Genomic DNA, 26,578 nt, shown 5'->3' with positions numbered 1-26,578 from the left:
ATGGCCTGTACTTTTGGAGCAGTCTGGTTCCACTCCTTTTCCAGACAGCTTGTCACCTAAGATGGGGATTCGAACCGGCGATCCCCGTGTTGGTAGGCAAAGGAATAGACCGCCACGCCACCCTGACTTAAGTGTGTTTGCTAACCTTTATTTACCCCATATTTCAACATGGGTTAAATACTGGACTAGTGATATCACGGTTTATAATGGGAGGATTTATGTAGCTTACTTGTTCAGACAGACAAATATGAAAATAATTCACGGAAAATAAGTTACTGAAAGGAGGTTTCGGCATGACTTTTATTACAGTAAAAGGCTGAAAATATTGCTGTTCAATGGTCAGACAACTTGACAGGTAAACATAATTTTGCACCAAAGAGAAACACATGATTCAAAAGGTGAAAGTTGAAGAAATTAGAAGGCAGGTCACTCCCATCTGGTGACTTTGGAATGGTTTAAAACAACTGAAGATGATTTATCTTCATATAACCATGGTTAATGGTACGCAATTAATTAACCCAGTGTTTTGTATCCGGGATTACTTGAGAGCTTCTGGTCTGAACAGTATTCTTTTCCATTACAACAAAAATCTCAAAGTATTAAATTCCAATAAGAAACAAATAAAACCGAACCTCATTTTTAAATGAACGAGGCTGCCGTTAACATTCAAGATGTACCAATGCCCTCCAGCAGGTCCCTCTCCACATCTGACCCCCGGCAGGTCCCTGTCCACATCTGACCCCCGGCAGGTCCCTCTCCACATCTGACCCCCGGCAGGTCCCCCTCCACATCTGACCCCCGGCAGGTCCCCCTCCACATCTGACCCATGCCTGACCACAACTGATCAGAGGTTACGGTCAGATTAGCCTTCCTTGTGTAGCCATTGGTATCAATGCAGCTATGTGGCATAGTCAAGCTCATCGTGGCACGATTGTGAAGTTATTTGACCTCTTGACATAATTGAAAACGATCAAGTTCTCGTTTGTTAAAACACAAGTGCATCTAAACTAAGGAACAGGCAAAGGAGATAAGAGAAGAAGACGGACATCTACACAGTAAGTAAGAGGTAAAACTAAAATAAAGCGCTTTGAATCGGCATGTGAATGTGGTGAAAGGGTGCGGTACACATTCTGTATAGTCGGTAAAGCTAGCTAACTTAACGTAAGGACACAGCATCGGTCGCAAAATTTGTAAAAGCAGCATAAGAGGGCTGTTTGACAATTTACATACGTATGTAAAAAAAACAAACCTGAGATTTCAATCTACGATATCCATCCTGAGACATGCTTATACTGTATCATGCAATTTCACAACAGCCATGTAAAAAAAAAAAGCGCCAAAACATCACTTTCTCTTCCTGGGGCTCCGGTCGGAATGTTGTCTGGCCTCCTCAGAGTTCTCCTTGTTGACTTTGAGGTTCGAGCCCGGCGTCTTGTTTACCGAGGATGAGGCTTGCTCCTTTGGCCTCTTGGCCTTTGTTTCCACTGGAGGGGATTTGGTCCTTCGCCTGCCCAGGCCCCTAAACAGCATGGACCTGAGGAGGCAGATGGTGGCCACGGTGGCCAGGAGGGACCAGTTCAGTAGAGGCCCATGTACAGTCTGAACGTGGTCTCTCACTTGCTTTAAGGCCCGGGCCATCAGACAGTCATGGCTGGGCTGCACGGCGGCTTTCTCCTGAACAAAACAACAACGCACATATGAGAATTTTTGCAGGTGTAAATCACAATATGCTTTTATGTCATGCCAATCTGAAAACCAATGCCCTCCGTCAACATCCGTCAGTGAACGTGCACATGGTTCAAGTCCAATCCATCCATTCACCCATCCATCCATCCGTCTGTTATCCGAACTGCTTATCCTGCTCTCAGGGTCGCGGGGATGCTGCAGCCTATCCCAGCAGTCATTGGGCGACAGGTGGGGAGATACCCTGGATAGGCCACCAGTCCATCACAGGGCACACACACATACACACACCTAGGAACAATTTAGTACCGCCGATTCACCTGACCTACGTGTCTTTGGACTGTGGGAGAAAACTGGAGCACCCGGAGGAAACCCACGCAGACACGGGGAGAACATGCAAACTCCACACAGGATGACCCGGCTGGGAGGACTCCCAAGGTTGGACTACCCCGGGGCTCGAACCCAGAACCTTCTTGCTGTGAGGTGACCGTGCTAACCACTGCGCCACCATGCTGCCTTCAAGTCTAATCCATTTGAGATAACTTTGCACAAATCACCCAGAATTAATATTAATACATATATTGAAGTGCTTCAACATTATGATGTATTTATTGCTGAACCAGGTTTTTTTTACCCCCCCCCCCCAATTGTACTTGGTCAATTACTCCACTCTTCCGAGCCAGCCCGATCTCTGCTCCACCCTCTGCCGATCCAGGGAGGGCTGCAGACTAGCACATGCCTCCTCCAATACATGTGGAGTCACCAGCCGCTTCTTTTCACCTGACAGTGAGGAGTTTCACCAGCGGGATGTAGCACATGGGAGGATCACGCTATTCCCCCCCAGTCCCCCCACCGAACAGGCTCCCCGACTGACCAGAGGAGGCGCTAGTGGAGCGACCAGGACACATACCCACATCCGGCTTCCCACCAGCAGACATGGCCAATTGTGTCTGTAGGGACGCCTGACCAAGCCGGAGGCAACACGGGGATTCGAACCGGCGATCCCCATGTTGGTAGGCAACAGAATAGACCACCATGCTACCCGGACGCCCCCATTGCTGTGCCAGTTTTAAGAATCGTCACCAAATGTTCTACTAAACGTTCATCATTCACAAAGTTAATCCAGGGTCGATTTGATTTGAGTTCACTCAAATGGAAATTGAAGGATTTTTTTTTTTAATGCAGGATTTACAAAACAGTACTCTTCTGTAAAGGTCCATGTGATAACCTGCCACAATAGCAGCACACTGACCAGAAGTCACCACTGCAGTCTCATATTGCAGTCACACTTGTGGTAACAGACAACCAAAAAGCACACACCGTAGGTTAACACAAACAACAGAATGGCAATGAAGTGGGGTTTTTATAATTTGCATTATTTAAATTCTTTATTGACATTAACAAAAGAAAATTACATTTGAATTACCAGACAAATTAGCATTAGCATCCACCAGGCCTGGGGCGTGTACTAAGGGCATAAGTATGTTATGTAAAACGTCTCTTCCCGTGCAACACTAACATTTTCTGCCAGTCTACTTACCAGTACACCGGCGACTAGTGTAGGCATAGCAGACGGTCTCAGGTTAAAATGAATGTGTTGCTGCATCTCGAACAGCCCGATTATGAGATTAATAACAACTAAAAGTTTGTATTTTACCAAAAATTAAATTAGATCTGGCGGTTCTGCTGTATCCTCATACCTTCAGTCCATGTTTCTTCAACATCTCCTCCAATTTAGGGTCACCCAGATGCATTGTGGGGTAGAACTCCTCTACAAAGACCCTCCTCCACCACTGCGTTTGCGGCGCTGCCCCGTTCTCGTCTTGCTTGGTGAACCAGTACTTGAACAGGTTTACTCGGAGGTATTTTGGAGGGGTTTTATTAAAGGGGTACCGGGCTTGGTCCATCTGGAGCAGCCTTTCCACTGAAACACAGACAACACACGGTCACCGTGCAGCCACTGGGACACATGAAGGTGAGGGGAGGGGCAGCAAAGACGGAAGCAGCACTCGGACCTTTCAGTTAAGTACAAATACCCGGGCACAAAATGACTAATAGAAGTGAAAGTTCCGCATTGACACCACTACCTAAGTAAAAGTATACAAGTACTTACTCCCCCCTCCCCCTCCCCAATTGTATCCGGTCAATTACTCCACTCTTCCGAGCCGCCCCAGTCGCTGCCCCACCCCCTCTGCCAATCCAGGGAGGGCTGCAGACTACCACATGCCTCCTCCGATACATGTGGAGTCACCAGCCGCTTCTTTTCACCTGACAGTGAGGAGTTTCACCAGGGGGGCGTAGCGCATGGGAGGATCACGCTATTCCCCCCAGTTCCCCCTCCCCCCCAAACAGGCGCCCCGACCAACCAGAGGAGGCACTAGAGCAGCAATCAGGACACATCCCCAAGACGGGCTTTCCCACCCACAGACATGGCCAATCGTGTCTGTGGGGACGCCCAACCAAGCCGGAGGTAACACGGGGATTCGAACCAGCGATCCCCACGTTGGTAGGCAACGGAATAGACCTGTATGCCTTCAAGTACTTGCTCTTACAGGTACTTTGTCAAATTCAGAGCCCTGATATAACATGGACTTTAAGACGACTAACTATATGTGGACTGTAGCTCTTTTCCTGCAGATGAATGGCCTGAATACAAGTTAAGAAAAATTACTCATGGTAATCATGATTTATAAAGATACTGACACAATGAATCATTGTTAAGTAATTCTAAACCAGCAGTCCTTTTAATATCTGACAAATCCAACCCCGTCTTAACCCCGTGTGATCAGATCTAATAACACAATCCAGATTTCCACTTGTGAACACTGAAGACTCTATAAATAATAAGAAATTGCTAACAAACCACAAAAACAATTAAATTGAGGATTTGACAAATTTTGAAGACATTTTGCTGGCTTGCTTTTGGTAGATACATAAACGTAACTCCTGCCATTGTTTTTAAAACTAAAGTGACGTATCTGTGTTAGAAATGTAGCGGAGTAAGAGTACAAAGTACAGATATTTGCTTTGAAATGTAGTTGGGCAAAAGTTGAAAGTTTCTGCAATATTAGCAGTAGTTAATGTTACAGTAGCAATGTACCAGTACTTTGTTACTTTTCACCACTGATGGTGCAGAAATGACAACAAAATGTAAGAATGTCTTGGTGCAGAGTTTTAAGAGACACATTTCATTCAGTCCTGTTAACTTACCGTCTTTTTCCCCCTGCAGCAAGTGGTGAATGAGCTCGGGGAACCAGGGGCTGTGTTTGGCTTGTCCCTGAGCTGCTCGCCACATCTGCCAGTCCAGTCGTGCCTGGTAGGGGGCTACCACCGGAGGTGCCACATCCACATTTCCCGGCTTATACATCAATTCAATTTCCTGGGAGAGGGTAAAGGATAGGAATAAAGAGAGGTGCAAAGTAATGCCCTCTGCATTTCACACATGGTTCTAATTTGAATTCGACTTAAGCTGGGGACACACTAGAAGGCCGATTACAACCCCCGATTTTCCCAATTGCAAACGTTAACTTGTAGCGTGGGGCAATTTTAAGATTCAAATCGGTCACTTTCCGATTAAGCCTTTGACCAGTTTGAGCCTCACAATCATATCAACCATGATTGATTTTTACAACTGGAATCTTGGACAAGTCTGAGCCTATCGGCAAATGTGCTTGCCTCCATGACTGCAGTCACAGACTGAAAGTGTGCTCGCCTACGACTATAATCGGCGAAAATCTATTGATAAAAGTGTGATGCCAAGTCTTTTCTCGACTGGGACTTCAAAGGTCTTCTAGTTCAAAGGTCTTCTAGTGTGTTCCCTGGCTTTATACTACTGCAATACCATCACATACACCGATCAGTCAAAACATTAAAACCACCTGCCTAATCAGAAAACTTTATTTATCCCCAAGGGGACATGTGTAGGGTCACCCTCATGCCGCCAAAACAGCTCTGACCCATTGTGGCATGGACTCCACAAGATCTCTGAAGGTGTCCTCTGGTATCTGGCATCCAGATATTTAGAAGCAGATCCTTTAAGTCCTGTAAGTTGGGAGGTGGGGCCTCCATGGATTACACTTGTTTTTCCAACACATCCCACAGATGCTCAATCGGATTGAGATCTGGGGATTTTGGAGACCAAGGCTAAACCTTGAACTCTTTGTTATGATCCTCAAACCATTCCTGAACAATTTCTGCAGTGTGGCAGTGTGCATTATCCTGCTGAAAGGCCACCATGATCAGGGGATACCATTGCCATGAAGGGGTGTGGTTGGTCTCCAACAATGTTTAGGTAGGTGTTACATGTCAAAGTAACATCCACATGGATGCCAAGACCCAAGGTTTCCCAGTATCACACTGCCTCTGTTGGCTTGCCTTCTTCCCATAGTGAATCCTGGTACCATCTCTTCCCCAGGCAAATGTCGCACACACCCGTCCATTCATATGATGTAAAAGAAAACATGATTCATAAGACCGGGCCACCCTTCCACCATTGCTCCTCGGTTCAATTCTGATGCTCACGTGCCTATTGTAGGCCCTTTCGGCAAAGGACAGTGGTAATCATGGACACTGACCAGTCCGCAGCCCCATATGCAGCAAGCTGTGATGCACCATGTGTTCTGACATCTGTCTATCATAGCTCACATTAACTTTTTCAACAATTTGAGCTACAGTAGCTCTTCTGTGGGATCGGACCAGACGGGTTAGTCTTCGCTCCCCATGTGCATCAGTGAGCCTTGGGTGCCCATGATCCTGTCACTGGTTGTCCTTCCTTGGATCAATTTTGGTAGGTACTGACCACTGCATACCAGGAACACCTCACAAGACCTGCCATTTTGAAGATGCTCTGACCCGGTCGTCTAGCCATCACAAATTGGCCCTTATCAAAGTCGCTCAGATCCTTATGCTTCCCCATTTTTCCGGCTTCCTGCTTCAAGAACTGACTGCCCCCTCCTGTTGACACTGCAGTGCAGATGCCTTTGCTCTTGCACTCCATTTTGCTCTTTGATTTTCCAAGTTTTCATATTTATTTTTTTTGTTACTTTTTGGTACTTCTCCATGATCAGTACTCATCTCTAACAACTACATTATTTGTAAAAGTGACCTTGGTTTTCACAGAGTTTTCAGATTTCCACTGCCCTTGGGAACTAGACAGGCTTTTCTTTATGGAGACTGTTCTCACCTCTGGTCGTAGAATGTGAGGAATTACTGTGGATGAATCGACGTTTGAGAGACTGGAATATATTGACTAGACTGAGGCTTCAAAAGATGTCTGACGGAAAGATGTCTGAAGGCAGTGACACTTAGGTGTGATGACCCATTAGCAAATGAAATAATGAATAATGTTAATTGAATGTCAGGAAACGACTTGATAGAATCAAGTTGAAGACAGCTGTACAGTACAATAGGAGAGACCTGAAATAAGAGCAAAGTGATCCTATTTGGTATATATTGTGACAGTAGAATAGGAGAGACCTGAAATAACAGCAAATAGTGATCCTATTCAGTGAAAGTTGGAGAGAGCATTTACCAGGTTTATGCTCTCAGACGTTTGTCAGCTGGAGGTTTGTTTTGCTTTGGTAAAAATGCCCCCCCTCTCTTCTCCAAGCAGCCATACAGACATGTACCCTGGCTCTGCCGAATGGTGGAAGCTAAGAGGTATGGGCTTGGCTATTACTCGGATGGGAGACCTCCTGGGAAAACTGAGTTGCTGCTGGAAGTGGTTTTGGTGGGCCAGTAGGGTGCAGTCTTCCCTCTGGTCCTAATAAAAACAACCACCAAAATTCCAATGCCTCAGTGCAGTGATAGGGATAATAGATGCTGTCCTTCGGATGAGACATTAAACCGAGGTCCTGACTCACTGTGGTCATTAAACATCCCATGGCATTTAAGAGTAGGGGGTGTCCTGGCAAAATTCCCAACCTGGCTCTCACCATCTGGACTCCTAATCACCCTCGTGTAATTCGCTCAATGATTCCTCCCTGCCCACCTCAAACTGATGTGTGGTGAACGTTCTGGCACAAAAGGGCTGCCGTGTATCACCCAGGTGAGTTACACATTGGTGGTGGGTGAGGTGAGGTTCCCCACTTCAATGTGAAATATTTTCTGTCTAGATAAAGCGCTATATCAACTTAATCCATTATTCTCTCTCCACTGAATGTGTCAACCGAGCCAAGCTCAGCCAGAAAATCAGAGCTTGAAAAAATCTCTATGCTCTACCACACACAAGAAGACGAAAAACCTGACACTCTGCTATCCAGCCCGTGTATAGCTAAGCTCACGAGGAGCATCTCTTGGCAGCACCTGGAGGTAAACAACAGACCAGTAGCCGCTAAAGCTAATGTCACATCATCAAAAAAGACAGCATCACAGCAGAACATGCACTGAACATTCAAAAAAGAAGTTAAGCAAGCCAGACAAGACATCAAACCAAAGACTCTGCTGGTATGTGACCATATTATAGATGTTAAAAGCGAAGTTTTGAAAACTGTCTGTCTACCCAATGCTACGGTTAGCAACATGGTCCAAACCCTGCCACAAGTGCTATTCGACCATCCGGACACGGACACACTTATTGTGCATGTTGGAACAAATGACACTCGGCCTGGAATGACACATGGCTCAGAGCTGTTACAAAGGGACTTCATACATGTAATGGACATTCTAAAACAAGTCCAAGCTCAGATATTAGTGTCCGGTCCAGTCCCCACTTTAGGGAAAGGAACTGAACGTTTGAGCCGCTTGCTGGCATTTAATACTTGGCTTTACTCCGCATGCACTGCTCAAAAACTGAGCTTCACTGCCAACTTCAACCTGTTCTGGGAGCAACAAATCCATTTCAGAATGGACGGGGTTCATTTAAACAGGGTGGGGGTCCACATGCTTACTGCCAACGTAACCTATGGCCTCCAGCACCCCACTGCTGGTACTTGGAAAGGGTCAGGAAAAGTAGAGCAATCTTTTCTACCCAGGGCAACGCCATGAATCATTCCCAGCCCCCAGCCCCCTATGCCTCTCAGAGATATCTCACACAAGCTGAGGATGCAGAACCATCCATCCAGCCATTATCCAAACCGCTTATCCTGCTCTCAGGGTCACGGGGATGCTGGAACATATCCCTGCAGTCATTGGGCAGCAGGTGGGTGGGGAGATACCCTGGACAGGCCGCCAGGCAATGAGAAGTTACTACGTGGCACAAAATGCTCCTGCTTATCCAAACAAACCAAGGGTAATCTCCTTGCAGCCAGAATTACAGGGCATGCTGACTACTAGGACCGACTGGGTCCTTACCCCAACCCCCCTTTCAGCTCATGTCTCCATCTGCTTGCTGGGTATGGACCCACTGCTGCAGTTACAGCCCACCCCAGACAGCAAGGAACAGCTCCAAGATCTGCACTTCCCTTTTTGACCAGCTTCAGGAAGAACAAAGTGTACTCAATGTGCACAGCTACTTTATCTAATCTGATGCCAGTTGTACACCAGCAGCCAAAGCCTGTCGCAAAAAAAAGGGCAGATAACACTGTTAACACACTAAATTTAGCATTACTAAACACCAGGTCTTTGGCAGGAAAAACATTTTTAGTCAATGATTTCATCATCAAGCACAATCTCAATTTTATGTTTGAACTGAAACCTGGTCAAGATTACAACACAACTGCTCTTACTGAGTCAACCCCTACCAACTCCACTTTTCTAAGTGAAACCAGAAAGCACAAGAATGGAGGTGCCATTTTGTTTAATGAGTCACTCCATGGCAAGAAGATATCTTATGGAAATGTTGCTTCTTCTGAATATGTGGCTCTTCAGTTGAATTCCTCTTCTCAAGTACATTTCTAAATACGCCATCTAAACACAATGCAAACTTTTTTGATGACTTAACTGAACTGCTGTCTAACCTGTATTGAATTTGACAGTGTAGTTATTGCTGGTGATGTAAACATCCATGCTGACGACCCCCAGGACAGAGGAAATGAGGAACCGTGTTGAGTTCTTGATAACTATGGACTGACTCAGCAGGAGACGGAGCCCACACACAACAAGGGCCACACTCTGGTCATCTAGATTTGTGGCTGCAATTTTCCTACACATTAGGGGTGGGGTGGGGTGGGGGGGTTGTTTCATGTAAAAATCCATCCATCCATCCATTCATCCATTATCCAAACCGCTTATCCTGCTCTCAGGGTCGCGGAGATGCTCATAAAAATCGCGTTTCTTAACTTCTATGATTCCGAATTGATTCACAAATTCCAAAAATCGATTTTTGAAAATGTTTTTTTCAGTCTCAAGTAGCCTCCTCGCTGCTGGCAATGTTGACTTGCTGCACCGCGCGCCTGTTCCAGTTTCCGGTAAATACGACGGTGGCTAGTTAGTCACTTTTAACGTTAGCTCCTGGTAGCCTTTCTAAAAATGGAGCAGCAACAAATTCAGCCAGTCCCATCATCATTGAAAGCAAGGGTTTGGGCGCATTTTGGATTTTACAATCACCCGGAGAAGAAGGAAACAAACGGTCGCAGAGAAACAGACAAGAGTTCAATGTCCAAGGTGCACAGTATTTCCCTGACAAAAATTGTCGACATATAAACACAACCCTCCTCTGGGTGACTTTCCAGTCACTGCCCAGTCTCTGTCATGTCACAGCGATACCCCACAACCATCGAATTCCAGACCGGATTTAGGTCCTGCTCCTTGAGCCTTGTCTCAGTCAAGGCAATAAGACAGGCATTCCTGTATTCTGGTAGGACCTTGACATCGGCCTGTAGTTCACGTATCTTATTATGGAGGGACTGTATATTGCAAGGATTATTGAGGGAAGGGGAATCTGCCGATGACTGTGTCTTTTAAACCTCTGGCGCACTCCATTGCATCTGCTCCTTTTCCTTACTCCCCTTCCCTACAGAAGGACTGTGCCGAGTGACCTCCATAGGGAAACCTAAAGGATCCATTACTCCTAGGCCTGAGTTCTGAAGTAGCAGAAGGAACTCCCAGCTATATTGAAGAGGCTCATGATCTCACAATGAGCTCTCAAAAAGTGACAAAAGTATGTCAGAATGAGGAGAGAGCCCATCAGCCTGGGGTAAGTCATTGTTATTTCAATCGCATACAGTCAAGTTAAAAAAAAAAGTTACAATGGGTAAAAAAAACTAACAAGGTAGTACACAATGCACAACTGCTGCTGCTTGTAGCCATTAGTCCAGAGCCATCTCACTGTCCTACTAAGATGAAGGTGGTCTCAGGTAAGAAAAGATCTCCATGGAAATGTGCCACGCTTGTCAAGAGTAGGAAAAAAGTGTCGTAAAGCTGAACGCAGGTGGTGAAAAACAAATCTTACCATTAATTATGAAATCTATAAAGAGAATGTGCTTTTATAATTTGGAACTGAAAAATGCAAGGAGGTCTTATTTCTCTGACATCATTGTCAAAGACAATACTAATGTGTGTCTTGTTTGCTACTGTTGACAGGCTAACAAACCCTACTGTGGAAATAGCCTCTGAATGTCTATCTACCAAGGCCTGCAATGAATTAGCCTCCTTCTTCAATGACAAAATTCAGAAAATTAGTCAGGCAGCCAGGGCCTCTGTACTAGGTACCGGGTATGTGTTGTCCCTGTGTCCACCAAAAATCAATTCAAATAGCCTGACACAAAAACTTGGGAGGACATTATGCAACATCTGAAATCCTCCTCCTGCTGTGTTGATATTCTGCCATCAGGCTTTTTCAAAAACGTTTCTAATTGCATGGCCTCAGGTCTTCTACAAATGTCAACATGTCTCTTCTATTGGGTCTCTTTCCACAGGCACTGAAAACTGCAATTACCAAGCCATTCTTAAAAAAGAATAATCTAGACACTTCACTAATGAACAATATAGACCCATATCAAACCTCATGTTTCTAAGTAAAATCATTAAAAAAGCCATTTTCCAGCAGCTGAACTACTTCTTGGCACTAATTAACTGTTTTTATGTCTTCCAGTCAGGATTTCGGCCACACCGCAGCACTGAGACTGCTCTTGTTAAGGTCTTTAATGACATCCACTTAAACACAGACAGTGGCAGAATCTCAGTCCTGGTATTATTGGATCTCAGTACTGCATTTGACACATTCGACTACAACATATTACTAGACTGATTGGAAAACTTGGTGGGACTTTCTGGAACAGCACTAAACTGGTTTGATTCCTACTTAAAAGACAGGGACTACTTTTTGTCTATAGGTAATTACAAATCTGAGCATACAAAAATGACCTGTGGAGTTCCCCAAGGCTCCATTCTAGGGCTGCTTTTGTTTAACATCTCTATATTCCCACTAGTTCAGATTGGAAAACAACAAAATATGCTACTGTGGTGACCCACATCTATATATCGAGAGACATTCACCTAAGAGGACGGTGTACCTTTAAGGGAAGAGGCGAGGGGTCAGATAATGCACTTCCGCTTCCGGTTCACAGTCAGTTCAGTGTCGTTGTCAGATGTATGACATGCTAAGTTGGAGCTAGTAAACTACCTCGACTACGTCTACTCTCACGTCTCCTGTCTCGTTGTTTTCTAACTCCACACTACCATTATTATGCAGACGACAAGCAGATTTACATAACCATATCACCAGGGGACTCTGATCCCATACAAGCACTGATTAAGTGCACTAAATAAATCAACAATTGGATGTCTCAGAATTTTTTTCAGTTAAATAAAGATAAAATTGAGGTAATTGCCTTTGGAGCCAAGGAAGAATGATTAAAAGTCAGCGCTCAACTACAATCGGTAATGTTAAAAACAATGAACCAAGCCAGAAATCTTAGTGTAGTCATGGACTCAGACCTGAAATTAAATAGCCACATTAAAATAATATTACAAAGTCGGCCTACTATCACCTGAAGAATATATCAAGAATTAAAGGATTTATGTCTGAGGATTTGGAAAAAATGTCCATGCATTTACCTTCAGTCGACTTGACTACTGTAAAAATCGATCAAACAGCTAAAGCTAATTCTGAACGCAAATGCTCAAGTCCTTACTAAGACCAACAAAATGGGTCACATCACTCCAGTCCATAGGTCGTTACACTGGCTTCCAACTGATTTTAAAACTTTTGGTTTATAAAGCACTGAATGTTTCGGGGCCAAAATATATGTCTGAGCTACTACTACACTATGAACCATCCAGACCTCTCAGATCATCTGGGACAGGTCTGCTTTTTGTCGCCAGAGTCAAAACTAAACATGGAGAGGCAGCTTTCAGTTTTTATGCACCACATATCTGGAACAAACTTCCAGAAAACTGCAGGTCTGCTGCAACTCTCAGTTCTTTTAAATCAAGGCTGAAGACTTTCCTGTTTGCCACTGCCTTTTGATTATCATCTTACACTGCACTGTAACTTTTACTCTTATCTTTTTGTTTTTAAATGTATTTTTATTGCCTTATGTTGCTTTTACATTTTGTCTTAATGCCCTTTGTGTTTTATGTAAAGCATTTTGAATTGCCTTGTTGCTAAAATGTGTTATACAAATAAACTTGCCTTGACTTGCCTCATATATCCCAACCCTTGATAGATGCCATTGTAATGAGATAATTAACACTACTCACTTACCTGTCAGTGGTTTTAATGTTTTGGCTGATTGGTGTATTCAGTTTCATGTATGAGACACTGCTGTGGTATTTTACCGTCCAGGTGGTTTTGTCCATGCTTCCCTCAAGGACCAGCTCAGGCCGTCCATCATCTTTGCCGACAGCGCTGTCAAGGGCGTAGCTGCTGACCAGCCTGTAGCGTTCCATCAAGCTGTGAGCCTTCCTCACCTCTGGGAGAACCTTACTGCTGTAGCCCTGCTCCACAGAGGTATACGGGACCTGTGCAATGAAAAGGAAGAGCATGGGGGAGTAGAGGGGAGTTGAGGAGTACACAATATTTGCAACTTGTTTGTACTTGTTTTTTTGGACGGAATCATGTTACTGAAATTACTAAGGATTCAAACAACCACAGATTTCATTTGACAATATGATAGAAAACAGGTAAAGTTTTGAGCATGGGGACTCACCAAAGTGAGGGTGAATACTGCCACTGCTGCAGTACCAAAGATTACCCACTGGACAACAGCCAACAGTTTCCAGAAGCATCCTCTCACACAGATGCATCTACGAAGAGGAATAAAGGTCTGAGATAAAACGCTATACCATACCACTTGACCTGCGATTTGTCAGCTACGCAAATGCTACAAGTGGCGCTACATTCTGCATCGCTTCTCCATTTCACATGCTCTTTATTGAGGATACCATACAGGTAAGGATCTCACCCAAGAATGGAAGCCACAAGCTCCCAGGTGAGAGAAAGCACTCCCATCCAGACACTAGGCCCCATCGCCATCTTCATCAGCTCATCAAACTGCTGTGGAGAAAACGCTGGAAGAAAGAATATGACTCAGCTAATAAATCCACTGGTTTTTCCTTATCAGAAGTCATATTTATCGGAAGGTCATAAGATGATGATGATGACAGTTTACCTACCAGTTTTGGAGGATATGATCTTGGCCTCCCAGTTGATTTCCAGTTTAAAAAGCAGCACGGTGCAGTAGATGATGAGGACATAAACAGCCAACTCCACCAGCAGAGTCAAGACCGACACTGGAGTTTGGATGATGAGAGGTTGATGAAAGAAAGACAGACAAGATACCCTCATTACAATGCACAGTACCATTGGACATGTGATCTCTGGACATTTCTGAACTGTAGCTAAAGAAGTCAAAGGACACCATAGCAAGGCATCAGACATGGCCTGCCTTTTGGTCACCTAAGTTTTAAAGGCCCCAGACCGCTTGGGTTGCACAGCTGACTAATATACTGCCATCCCAACACTGATGCTTTCTGTTCAAACCCCAGTGATAACGAGTTACAATTGACAGAACCAGACATTACTGTGTTCTACTTCATGTAATCAGACTCAGAATACTTTACTCATCCCCGAAGGAACATTGGATAAATTCTGATTCTGTGCTCGTCCAATTACCCCACTCTTCCAAGCCGTCCCGGTTGCTGCCCCACCCCCTCTGCCGATCCGGGGAGGGCTGCAGACTACCACATGCCTCCTCCCATACATGTGGAGTCACCAGCCGCTTCTTTTCACCTGACAGTGAGGAGTTTCACCAGGGGGACGTAGCGCGTGGGAGGATCACGCTATTCTCCCCAGTTCCCCCTCCCTCCTGAACAGGCGCCCCGACCAACCAGAGGAGGCGCTAGTGCAGCTACCAGGACACATACCCACATCCGGCTTCCCACCCGCAGACACGGCCAATTGTGTCTGTAGGGACGCCCGACCAAGCCGGAGGTAACACGGGGATTCGAACCGGTGATCCCTGTGTTGGTAGGCAATGGAATAGACCACCACGCTACCCGGACGCCTTGAATTAAGTTATTTGAAGTTTTAGAATGTACAGCTTCTATAAAACATTCACCATTTTCAAAAAAAAAAAAACTGTCAACAGTTCTCCAGTACACAATGCTTTTAGTTTGCTGCACACACACACACACACACACACACACATACACACACACAGTGTTGTGGCATTGTTCGTCATGAGCCATGGTGAGCCATGTGTACGCTCTCATAAATCCAACACCACACCAGCTGTCTGGTCACTGTCCACCGTCTGGGTGATGGTGTGAACTTTAGTGGGATCAGCTGGTGCGACACTGGGCTGGAAAGAAAACCCACATGTCCAGGAGCTGTGTTCAAAACCACACACAGCTCATGCCAACCATGACGTGAACCCAGTGTGTAACGCTGTGTAGTCCATAGACTGTGTGTGTAGTCCCTAGACCTTGTGTACACACGAAGTGCCCATACATACACTACCCTGGCTAGAATTTCTGAGTTTGCAGTCAATGTTACCAAGTATACAGATGTCCCACAATACACTGCAGCTGTGTAGCGTTCACATGTTGTATATACAAAAACACCCACACACACACACTCAATATATAGATACTGCAATACTACGTGGTGTAAATGACCAGTATAGACATTTCATGTGATAAAACGGTAAACATACAAAAGTGAAACTGCTTAACCGGCTTTTCCACTATACCAGAGGGTATGAAAAAAGATAAATGTTGGGAACATAAATAAACACAAGCCTGCGAAAGGAACAGGAAATGTCTGAAAAGCAGTAGCTCAAACAGGCCTACTACCGTGCTTACACCTGACTGAGTGTCCTATAGAAGATGGCAGAGAGCAGTTTCTAGGTGGCGGAATTTCAACCCGTTAGTTCAAGACAGTATTCGACATGTTATTGCAAAATAGTTTTGGTGAACTACTCTCGATACTCTGCCAACTTAGAAGAAGTGCATGAAGAAGCTCAGTACAGTTCACACACTCAAATATCAGTGTTTACCTGGCAGATAATGTTTTTTTTTAAATATTTTTTATTATTTCTTATAACTTATTCAATTATATTATTAATACAGTATATTATATAAATGTGTTTAATATTATATTTATTACATACAATATATATTAAATACATCATATACATTTATATATATTAATATATATTATATAAAAATAAATAATACATTTATCTATTATATAGATATATATTTATAATTCTAATAATAACAATGCCTTATTATTATTTTTATTATATCATAATGAAAGGAAAGATGACATTGCCTTACTCAGCCCACGTGCAGTGCGCTGCTGCTGGTTGATTTTCTGCAGTGTCCGGTTATCTGTCCTATTTACATCTTAAAATGAGAAAGAAGTGTGGGTTGTGTAAGAGAGGTGAGGGCGTACTCTTGGCTCTCTTCTTCTTGGAGTGACCCAACCAGGAGCTGACCTGCTCATCATCCAACAAAGAGAAGCTCAGCGCCACAGACAGCAGGTTCAGGACGGTCAAGTTGCCGGTCAACATGGACACGCCTTGGTACACCAGCTGTCACACAGAGGGAGAGAAATCAGAACCCAGAATCAGAAACACTGTCGTTTCATTTCATGCGCTTGCACACATGAAAGGAAACATCATTTTCCCCAGCCCACAGCAGTGCAACACAAAGACACAAACTACAGGAACTACAAGAACACATATCCAAACTAACACATGTATATCTAAACTAAACAAAAAATATCGCTGTCCAGGAGAACGAACACCAGCCAGGAAGACCGTCAGAGCTGCCGGTCTGCACGGGCTAGCAGTTAGCTTAGCCTGCCCCGCTTCCGCATCCTGTCAGACCGCCCTTGGCATTTCCTCTTCGGGCGCAGCTCCGGTCAGGGCCGTAGTCCTTGGGCCACGAGGATGCAGCAGACCAAGCTCCCTCAGCCAACTCTCCCAGCCAGACACCTTTGACAGACCTCCCCACACTCCACATGACGACACTAAAAACACAGTCAATGCTAGGCGAGGCCGCTGCCAGAACGTCATCGGTGTTTCCTCTTAAGACAAAGCTCCAGGCAGGGCCGTGGTCCCTGGGCCCACAGGACGCAGCAGACCAAGCTCCCCCAGCTGATCCAGTGCCAGCTCTCCCAGCCATCAAACCAAGACAAACTTAAAACGCAGACGTGGACAAAGACACTGCATTTACGGTACTGGGTGAGGCCGCCGCAAACATAAATTCGCGCCACCATCTTCCCACTCCGGTACTGGATGAGGCCGCCGCAAACATGAATTTGCGCCACCAACAACTCGCCAATTTCTGAGTCCAAAAGGGATATACTGTTTGCAAACTTTATTCTTATGCAAAATTATAACAATCTTGCACCACCAAATTGACTTCATTACGCATCAAGTAGTCCTTTGCAGAAGTTGTTTCACAAGTCCAGGACTGAGCTTGGCCACAGTTTATGTACCAATGTCAAGGGGAGCCAAGATTTTACAAATCCTTGAAATGTGACTCTTTTGGAAAACACTTGTTCCTGTAGGACAGAAGTTAATAGACAACACATTCAACACTTCACATTATCGTATACTGAGGGAATCAAACAGCCTTTTAACCGCCATTTCTTTAAAATGCCTTCGAATTCAGTCACATACACACCTGTATGTAGAACGCTCCCAGTCGCAGGCAGCGGATAGGGACGAAGTAGAGGACAGGCACAACGATCTCCGAGACCAGAATCCCCACAGTGGCCAGTCTCAGGATCCAGTCTGGTAACTGGTGGGCAAACCAGGCCAGGGGGGTGGGGCTTCCCTGAGTCTGCAGCATTTGACTCACAGCTAAACGAGAAGTGAGACAGATATGACATCAGCTCTAATTCATTTCCATTTACGAGGTGAACTCAGTCCCCTTCCCACTGGAGACAGAGTTATCAACATTTCTTTAAACATTTTACCAGTAAGATTCCACCAAGAGGGACTGTGGCTTGCCAGCTTTGCCACCCCCGAGCCAAAGGTGAGGCGGAACAGGAGCCAGCGGGCCAGCCAGAAGGTCACAGCATCATGGTGGCGAAAGGAGGACCGCCAACGGAGGAGGTTGAGAGGAGCAATAAAGACGGTTACAAAGCCAGCCTCCAGCAGCAAACTATCCCTGTGGATGAAGCATGAAGAAGACAACTGACAACATGTTTCATGGCAAATGTCAGATAGAGCCCACCATAGTGTGAGAGAGTGGGTCTGTCAACGGGGTTATTGACTAGGCGAGCTCCTTCACTTGATGTCTCATTGAGGCAGGCCAACAAAACCAAATGAAGATTTTTTACAATGAATTCAAGCATCCTGGAACCACCACCCCAAACTCATTCTCAGAAGACTCGAAATAGACGTAGGCCAGTCTTAAGTAAAGCCTGCATTAAATCTTCTTCAGACCTCCTCAAACATGCACTTGGGCCAACATCCATCCATCCATTATCCGAACCGCTTATCCTGCTCTCAGAGTCGCAGCATGCTGGAGCCTATCCCAGCAGTCACTGGGTGGCAGGCAGGGAGACACCCTGGACAGGCCGCCAGGTCATCACAGGGCAAACACACACACACACACACACACACACACACACACACACACACCTAGGGACAATTTAGTACGGCTGATTCACCTGACCTACATGTGTTTGGACTGTGGGAGGAAACCGGAGCCCCCGGAGGAAACCCACACAGACACGGGGAGAGCATGCAAACTCCACACAGAGGACAACCCCCAAGGTTGGACTACCCCGGGGCTCGAACCCAGAACCTTCTTGCTGTGAGGTGACCGCACTAACCACTGCGCCGCCCATGCTGTATTTTATCAAAGTTTATTCATAAAACATATTTCATGCATTGAAATGTGACATGCTTTCAATTAAAAGTGCAAAAATGTGAATAGTGGATAAAAAAAACACATATGCACAAAAACAGATGAAGAACTAGACAAATGGCGACTGTTCCATAGTTTGGGTCCATGAAGGCAAAAAGCAGTTTCAGCAGTGCGTCTGAGGAATGATGAGGAGCAGAGCCTGTGGATGTGAGGGCTGCACCAGCGACACCTGTTGTCAGCATATTGTTAATACAACAAGGGCACGTCCATCGACAGATTTCTAAATATGTACAAGAACCTTAAAATCTATTGCGGAGCGAACTGTCAGCCCAGGGACTTTAAAGCAAGAGCCCCACCACAACTAGCAGCAGCGCTCTGCACGAGATGTGGCTGTTCAGGCAGACCTGAGATCACAGTAGTCTCAACTAGTCTGGGTGAAAGGGTCTGGCCTTGGCAATATCATTTGTTGTAAAAATGCCGTTTCAGTTCCACTCCTTGGTCAGATCAGAGTCAGGTCACTTTTATTTGTCTAGCCCAATATCACAAATTACAAATGTGCCTCAAGGGGCTTTACAGCAACACAACATCCTGTCCTCAGACCGATGAAAACACCTGGTTTTCTGCCAGAGACGTAACGCGGTAGAAAAGTGCAGTTAGTTGTGAGCTCGGTTTCTCTCTCTGCCCCCCTTGCAGCAATAAGTAGAACCTGTGTATTTTGCCCTGGCTCAGCTCGGGGATGTTTTGCCTCTTCGGTTTCATATATTTAAGTGTGAAATGCCATGTTGGAGGTCATCCAAAGGGCTGAGATTTTCTGTTGTGTTTGCCATGTCAAGTTGGGTGTCAACCAGTTCTACAAGTTATTGTTGCCGAGCTGCCACACAGTGGTAGCGGTCCTGGCTGGTGACACGTTGTGCCAAGGTGGAATTTGGTGAAAATAATGACGAAGTATGTCAGACAAGAGATTGCTTGCCCAGAAATGACGATTATGATGATGTGTTTTATGGCTGTTACTGAAGACGGCACTGTGTTCAGTCTCTTTGTGAGTGCGTGTGTGTTGTGTGTGTTTGTGATCCCATGTATTGAATCATAAATCACCATCTGCCAAAAAATGCAGACACACCCAGATTTTGAACGATTCCTATTCAAACAGAGGAAATGGTGTGTGAACCCTGACACGTTCACTGCGACAGCACTGAGACTGGTTGTGGAGACCAGGGACATCTGATTCCAAACAATACAGGGAGGGAGAGACCACCCTGCCGCTTCCCTCCCTATGGTGAATCTGAAATTGCAAGAATATCGCCTGTAACTACAGCGATAATAACAGACAGTGCCCCCTAGAGACTGTTCGTTATATTAACAGCTTACAGTGTCATGCAGACACCAGCTGCCATGCTTTACACTAAAGACAAAGGCTGCCATGTCGTTCTTCCCCACACGCCAGCACAACCCAGCCACAGGAAGTCATCGGTTGCAACGTGTGCTGGTTTGACCCACAGCTCTTCTTCCCTGACCCCATTATGCTTCACTGGTCGCTAAATGTTAATAGAACTTCAGAAGGCTCTTTTTACTGCTCTGTTAGCGGGACGTCTCATCCTCCTCAACTGGGAGAGGGTGGTGCCACCATCCCATACAAGATGGCTGAAGGAGATTATGTTTTACCTGAAGCTGGAAAAAAATAAAATTTACATTGAAGGGGAATGCGAATAAATGTGAAAGAGTCTGGAGGCCTTTTCTTACCTATTATGATACCCTGACCCAAATAACAGACGGGGACAGTTCATAACCTAACCCTTCCCTGGGTGGAGCAGAACTGTAGCAGTCTAATTAAGAATTACGTTAAAAAGATAAAAATGAGCGCAGTTTTCTTTTATTATTATTCATTTTTAAAATGTTTTCCCTTTTCTCCGTTGTCTGTGTTTGTGTGAATGAGGTGGTTGTATATCTGTTGCATATTTATTTGTACTTGATGTCATTTCAGAGGATGTTGGGGGGTGGGGTGGGGGTGGAGACATGTTAGGGAGCAGGGGAGGGATGGGAATAATACTGGGATTTATTTCATACGGTGATTGTGTGATTTATAAAATGCTAAATCCAATAAATATAAGTTTAAAAACAGGGTGTGGAGGTGAACATGGGGCATGACCAGGTGAGGATAACTGATCACTTACCACGGGAAGCTGAGGAAGTCTCGCCCTACCTGTCGACAATACACAGTCAGTTAAGACAAATCAATGAGTTTTAAAGATTGTTAATGTCTGAGAAAAAAAAGGACAAATTATCTTAAAATAATCCATTTTTAATTTAAGATAAAAAGTTGTTTGGAACAATAAAAGGTGGACAGGAGTATTAGGGCCACCGACTGATGAAATTGACGATATTAACCAGGTCTTATTTGACCCCTCGCCAACACTAAACTACCTGACCTCACAACTAGCGCTGGCCAGTAGTTCAATATGATCTTCTATCCTCTCTCAGTGGTTTTCTATCAGGATGAACATCAGACATCCTCATCAGGTGATGCATGGTTCTGTGGTCTAAACTGACGATAACAAGAATCTACTGCCGGAAATTCCCCACAGAACAAGGCCGGAAATATTTGAGGGAGTCCATCCATTATCCAAACCGCTTATCCTGCTCTCAGGGATGCTGGAGCCTATCCCAGCAGTCATTGGGCAGCAGGTGGGGAGACACCCTGGACAGGCCACCAGTCCATCACAGGGCCAACACACATAAACTCTGCAAACTCCACACAGAGGACGATCCGGGACGACCTCCAAGGTTGGACTACCCCGGGGCTCAAACCCAGGACCTTCTTGCTGTGAGGCGACCGTGCTAACCACTGCGCCACCATGCTGCCCATTTTGAGGGAGTATTATTTGAAAACTGGCAACATGGTGGTACAGTGGTTAGCGCGGCCGCCTCACAGCAAGAAGGTCCTGGGTTCGAGCCCTGGGGTAGTCCAATCTTGGGGGGTCGTCCCGGGTCGTCCTCTGTGTGGAGTTTGCATGTTCTCCCCGTGTCTGTGTGGGTTTCCTCTGGGGACTCCGGTTTCCTCCCACAGTCCAAAGACATGTAGGTCAGGTGACTCGGCTGCACTAAACTGTCCCTAGGTGTGAATGTGTGTGTGTCTGTGTGTGTGTCGGCCCTGTGATGGCCTGGCGGCCTGTCCAGGGTTTCTCCCCGCCTTCCGCCCAATTACTGCTGGGATAAGCTCCAGGACCCTGCAGCCCTGAGAGCAGGATAAGCAGTTCAGATAATGGATGGATGGATAGATTATTTGAAAACTAGTTTTGGTTGATATTACCCTTTACATCGTCAAATAGGTGAACCTCAGTTTCAACACTTGACTATGGTATTTGACATAGGTAAGCAGACACCGTTATCGATAGATATAACAAATCACACTCTAGATGACGATCATGATAATATTTTCCACATCACCAAGCACTACCCACGACCAACCCGGACTACCTGGCAGAGAGAGAGGTAGAGGATCCAGAGGATCAGGAAGACCAGACTGTCTCTGAGGGCCGTCAGGACGGCTGCTGCCAGGGCCAGCAGGGCCCCTAGCAGACAAAGCAGCTCCATCAGCTGCTGGCCATCCAGCTTTGGGCCCCACTCCGAGCCCAGGAGCAGCCAGACCAGGGAGGGGGACGCCTGAAACTGCTCATACGCCGGCTTGTCCCTCGCCACATCCGGCTCCATCTGACGTACAGGTAGGACCCCATGGTTACCGAAGAGACCTGACCACAAAAAACCAACGGGTGAATTCAAAGCGTAATAACAACGCATTATTTTCATAACAATGTGTGTTTTTGTAGATGGGCAGGGAGAATCTTGTGATGTGTACTGTTTTTAGTTGGGGAAAGCAGCAAACAGCAAATCCGCAGTCAGACTGGTGTGTCTGCTGGTGTCCTGCTAGGAACTGGCTCAGGGTATTAAAAAGTTTCTCAAGTTTGAAACAGGGACATCAGGAGCTGCAAAACTGGACCGCATCAAAGCTGTACATGGCAGCAAAAGCCGTCATTCCCAGCAGGGGTCCAGAATGTGGCAGAACAAACGGGAGGTTTGGGTCGCACACACTGCAGCCTAGCACCACTGAAGGGCTTGTTTAACGTCACTAGCCGGAGACCACAGGGAGGGAATGGGAAGTTGCATTTCCTCATTGCAGAATCCAGCACCGGACCAGTATCCAGCACCGGACCAGCGTGAAGACAATGCTCACAGGTGTCAGGGAAAAGTAAATGAAGCAACGCAACACAACACAACACAACACACAAAGACCTCTTTGTGCTCTGGGTAATAAGTCATTCAAGAGTAAATTGAATCCACTACAGGATTAGGTTTTAGGTTATGGGGGGGGGGGCATACAACCATATGCTGTTGAATGAGGCCCACCTGCAGCAGCGGACGGTAGGAAACAGTCTTTAAAAAGTAAACACACATCTGAGAAGCTCAAAACACACTCTGCGACGCCAGACCGCCTGGCTTTAGTCGGGGAGCGCTCCTGCGGCTTTAACGGCGCGACACAACTTGGCTGTCACTTCCAGAGGCCTTGCTCATGGCGACGTCAAAACCGGCACGGCCGAAGTCAAGGAGTTACTTCGTCCGAAGCACAGAACCCCCCCCCCCCCTCCGGGCTCCGCAACTGGCCCGTCGCAACGGAACGACAGTTCTGCCCGCAGGGACCGGGTAGGACCTGTCACCACGTCCACGTCGCCAGCCAGGCGCGCGCCGCGGCTGCATTTCACCGAGTGAAACAAGTCAAGACTTTCACCACGAGGAGGAAGGTTTAACTCACGCTTACCCGCAATCTGGACGTACAGGGACGCAAACGCTGTCATGTAGATAACGGCCATGCTCCACAGGAACATGTGTCGCGGCAGGCTGACTTCCCCCATGTCGTCAGGAGAGTGGTAGGATCTGATCAGAGGTTAAAAACTGCAGCCTTCCTCCTCCGTCTCACGGCTCGAGTCCGCAAGGCGTCCACCGCCCGTCCGTCACCGCCGCGCGCCCGAGAGGAGGAGAGGAGAGAGAAGTGAACGCGTGGAAGGCGGAGTTACTCGCTTCCCTTCAACTCAAACTAGAGGAATCCTGAAGAACGGAGTTGCCGCTCCCGACGACCTATCAGCACGATGGGCGCATGTGCAGCGCGTCCGGGGTTTTCAGGGTGGAGAGCGGCGGTATTCCACATAGTCTAGTCAGTTAAGGCAAAATGGCTGCAAAAAGTCATTCACATTTGAGCCTATGTTTTTCTGTTAATTTAGAGTCCAATAAAGAAAAAAATGCAAGGAGCCCAAAATTTTAGGTGGGGGAAGTCTCTGAAATGGCCACGCCCACTTTTTAGGCCTGGAAATCAGTATCTCGGCTCCTGAATGTCGCAGAGAGCTGATCATGGGCTCAAAAGAAGCAGAAGCACCACATTTATGTAAGCATTATGAACAAACATATACCCCAAAACCTTTACTTTTTCAGATATTTTAAGAAAACTAATTTTTACTGGTCACGTTTCACGTATCAGCTCCTGAAGGTTGTAAAAAGCTATATTTGACATGAATCTCATTCGCTGCCTATGTTATAAAGCATGAAGCACAATACACACACGAATCATGAGTTTAGAAAATATCTTAGTTGTCTGTGGTTCTTCTTATCACTTGGGATGTAATGCCGCCTCTGACCACAATTACAAATTGGCGCTGTTTGTTTATCAAGTGGTTGATTCTACAGGAAAGGAAGCAGAAGTGCACATGTTTCAGTAAAGCTAGTTTACTGTAAACATTTGCCAAAATATGACATGCATGCCTCATCTGGCCTTCATATCAGTGAGTTAATTTGTTCCTGACCTCGTGGATGGATGGTAAGGAACAGTGTTGTTTTATTTTTGTATGTTTACCTTGTAAAACATTATTTTCACCTTAGCTCATATGTGTAGGCCTAACTAGCCTTGCAAGCATGACTTGCTCGATACACTCGACAGCACAGTTGCACAGTTGTAGTATTTGGCTAAGGCATTACCTACTTTTGGACAGTTGGTGTTTGTGTGTCTGCTTGCTCTACACATGTTGGTTAATTTTGGGCATTTTTAGTTGGCTGGTATGAAAGGGTGAAAGTATTTGTAGTAACAACACTTTTATTATGCTATATTTGGACACACTTTTATTGGACTATATTTTGTATCTATGCAGAAGAATAAATAACATTGTTTATTGCATGCTATTTTTGTGGGAGGGTGGATGTATTGTGCCATACCAGTGAAACATCACTCTGTTACAAACTTGTGTACAGAAAAATCAAGTTTAAATTAGTTCTGATTTTCCATGATCAGATGATCCCCCATCCTAACTATGGAACTAGGGAACAAGACCCTGTGCATTGTCTGCAAGGTTAGTTTTCACGTGTGTGCTTCAGTAGTATAATGTTTATGACATCAATGAGTCCAACAGTGTTAGTTTTCATGCGTATTCCTTCAGTAATGTAATGTTTATGACAGCAATGAGTCCAACATTTCATTTCTAAATTCATGACAGGAATCTGGTGGAAGGGACATAACTGCTGTCACAGCTCCTAAGCTGCTTCACCAAGTAAAACTGTTTGAGGAATCCGGACTGATCACCAATGATGCGGATATCAATCTTTCACAGAGACTGTCAGCTGTCAATGCAGAAACTTTACAGGATGGATATAAAATCCACAAGAGTTGCTATGATCGCTATAATAACAGCCATTTCAATTGTGCGAAGGATCGTAAACGGAAAAGAGAACTGGACCTTGCAGATCACCAGACTATTGGGGCAAACACACCAGCAAAGGCTGGGCCTAGTCTTGCGTTTGGAGCCGAACTTTGCTTCTATTGTGAAGAGCCAGCCATTGAGAACCCTCGGAAGAAGGACAAATCAGAACCATTGTTAGCTGCTGCGGGAAAAGAAAAGTCAGCAAAACATGTGAAGGATTTCACAGACAATCTAGAGATGATGGCCAAAGTCCTGAATGATGGCAAAATACTCAGATTACTTGAAACTGATGTTAGATCACGGGAGTTATTCTATCACAGGAAGTGCCACTCAAGATACCGTAACAGGTGAGCCAGCACAACATACCCTTTTAAGTTCAATTCTTAAGTTGAGCTATAGTCGGGCCATATATATATATTTTAATAATTTGATTATTTCTTCTTACTAGATACAGTTCAGCGAGCTGCAGGATAAAGCAAGAAAGAACTTCATCACAGAACTCCCCAGACATGATCCAGTATGCTGAATATATCGCCATGGAGGAAGTAGGGAACTTCATTGATGACAGCTCAGAAAATGTTTTTGATCTTCACAAACTCGAGAATATTTATCTGCAGAAAGTTGAAGATTTGGGCTTCAACCGGCCCCAATCTCACTCTACACGATTTGCTGAGAAACTCTCGAACAGCTGTCTGGACATAAATGTAGTGCAGAAAGAGACAGGGGCACATTACAGGGTTATTAAGAAGGGTAGTTTGGACAATGTAAAACAGCCTGCTACAACTCCCTTGTCCCCCTGTCATTGAATGGGGTTGGACTACCGAAGGAGAGGAACTCTTCGTCAAGTGGAGCACAGTTTCCACAAGAGATACATTGTCTCAAGTAACAGGGGTGTGTAGTTGTAGATCTAATAAGTGTACCTCATGTTCTTGTGCTGGCAGAGGGATGAA

The 26,578-nt window shown here is 45.5% G+C and overlaps 1 protein-coding gene and 1 long non-coding RNA gene across 2 annotated transcripts; one reads left to right on the top strand and one right to left on the bottom strand.

Annotated features, from left to right (window-relative positions):
* Window positions 1-286: 286 nt before the first annotated feature.
* On the bottom strand, window positions 287-24,035 carry LOC130109197 (lipase maturation factor 2-like). The gene is made up of 13 exons (XM_056275968.1): window positions 23,705-24,035; window positions 22,369-22,640; window positions 21,066-21,094; window positions 17,996-18,189; window positions 17,701-17,879; window positions 16,463-16,601; window positions 14,179-14,295; window positions 13,968-14,073; window positions 13,713-13,809; window positions 13,342-13,524; window positions 4,894-5,062; window positions 3,384-3,607; window positions 287-1,674 (listed from the first exon to the last, which is right to left on the bottom strand). Exons 1-13 carry the CDS (start codon window positions 23,796-23,798, stop codon window positions 1,345-1,347), a joined length of 2,133 nt encoding a protein of 710 aa, XP_056131943.1. The 5' UTR covers window positions 23,799-24,035; the 3' UTR covers window positions 287-1,344.
* A 465-nt stretch (window positions 24,036-24,500) lies between these two features.
* On the top strand, window positions 24,501-25,683 carry LOC130110807 (uncharacterized). Its single transcript, XR_008810070.1, has 3 exons — window positions 24,501-24,754; window positions 25,223-25,280; window positions 25,425-25,683. It is a non-coding gene; the product is annotated as an uncharacterized LOC130110807 (long non-coding RNA).
* The last annotated feature ends 895 nt before the right edge of the window (window positions 25,684-26,578 follow it).

Source organism: Lampris incognitus, chromosome 3 (genome assembly GCF_029633865.1).
Source record: "Lampris incognitus isolate fLamInc1 chromosome 3, fLamInc1.hap2, whole genome shotgun sequence".
NCBI classification, from domain to species: domain Eukaryota; kingdom Metazoa; phylum Chordata; class Actinopteri; order Lampriformes; family Lampridae; genus Lampris; species Lampris incognitus.
Note: the sequence above shows the minus strand (reverse complement) of the source record. Positions and strands in the feature narration are given on the sequence as shown.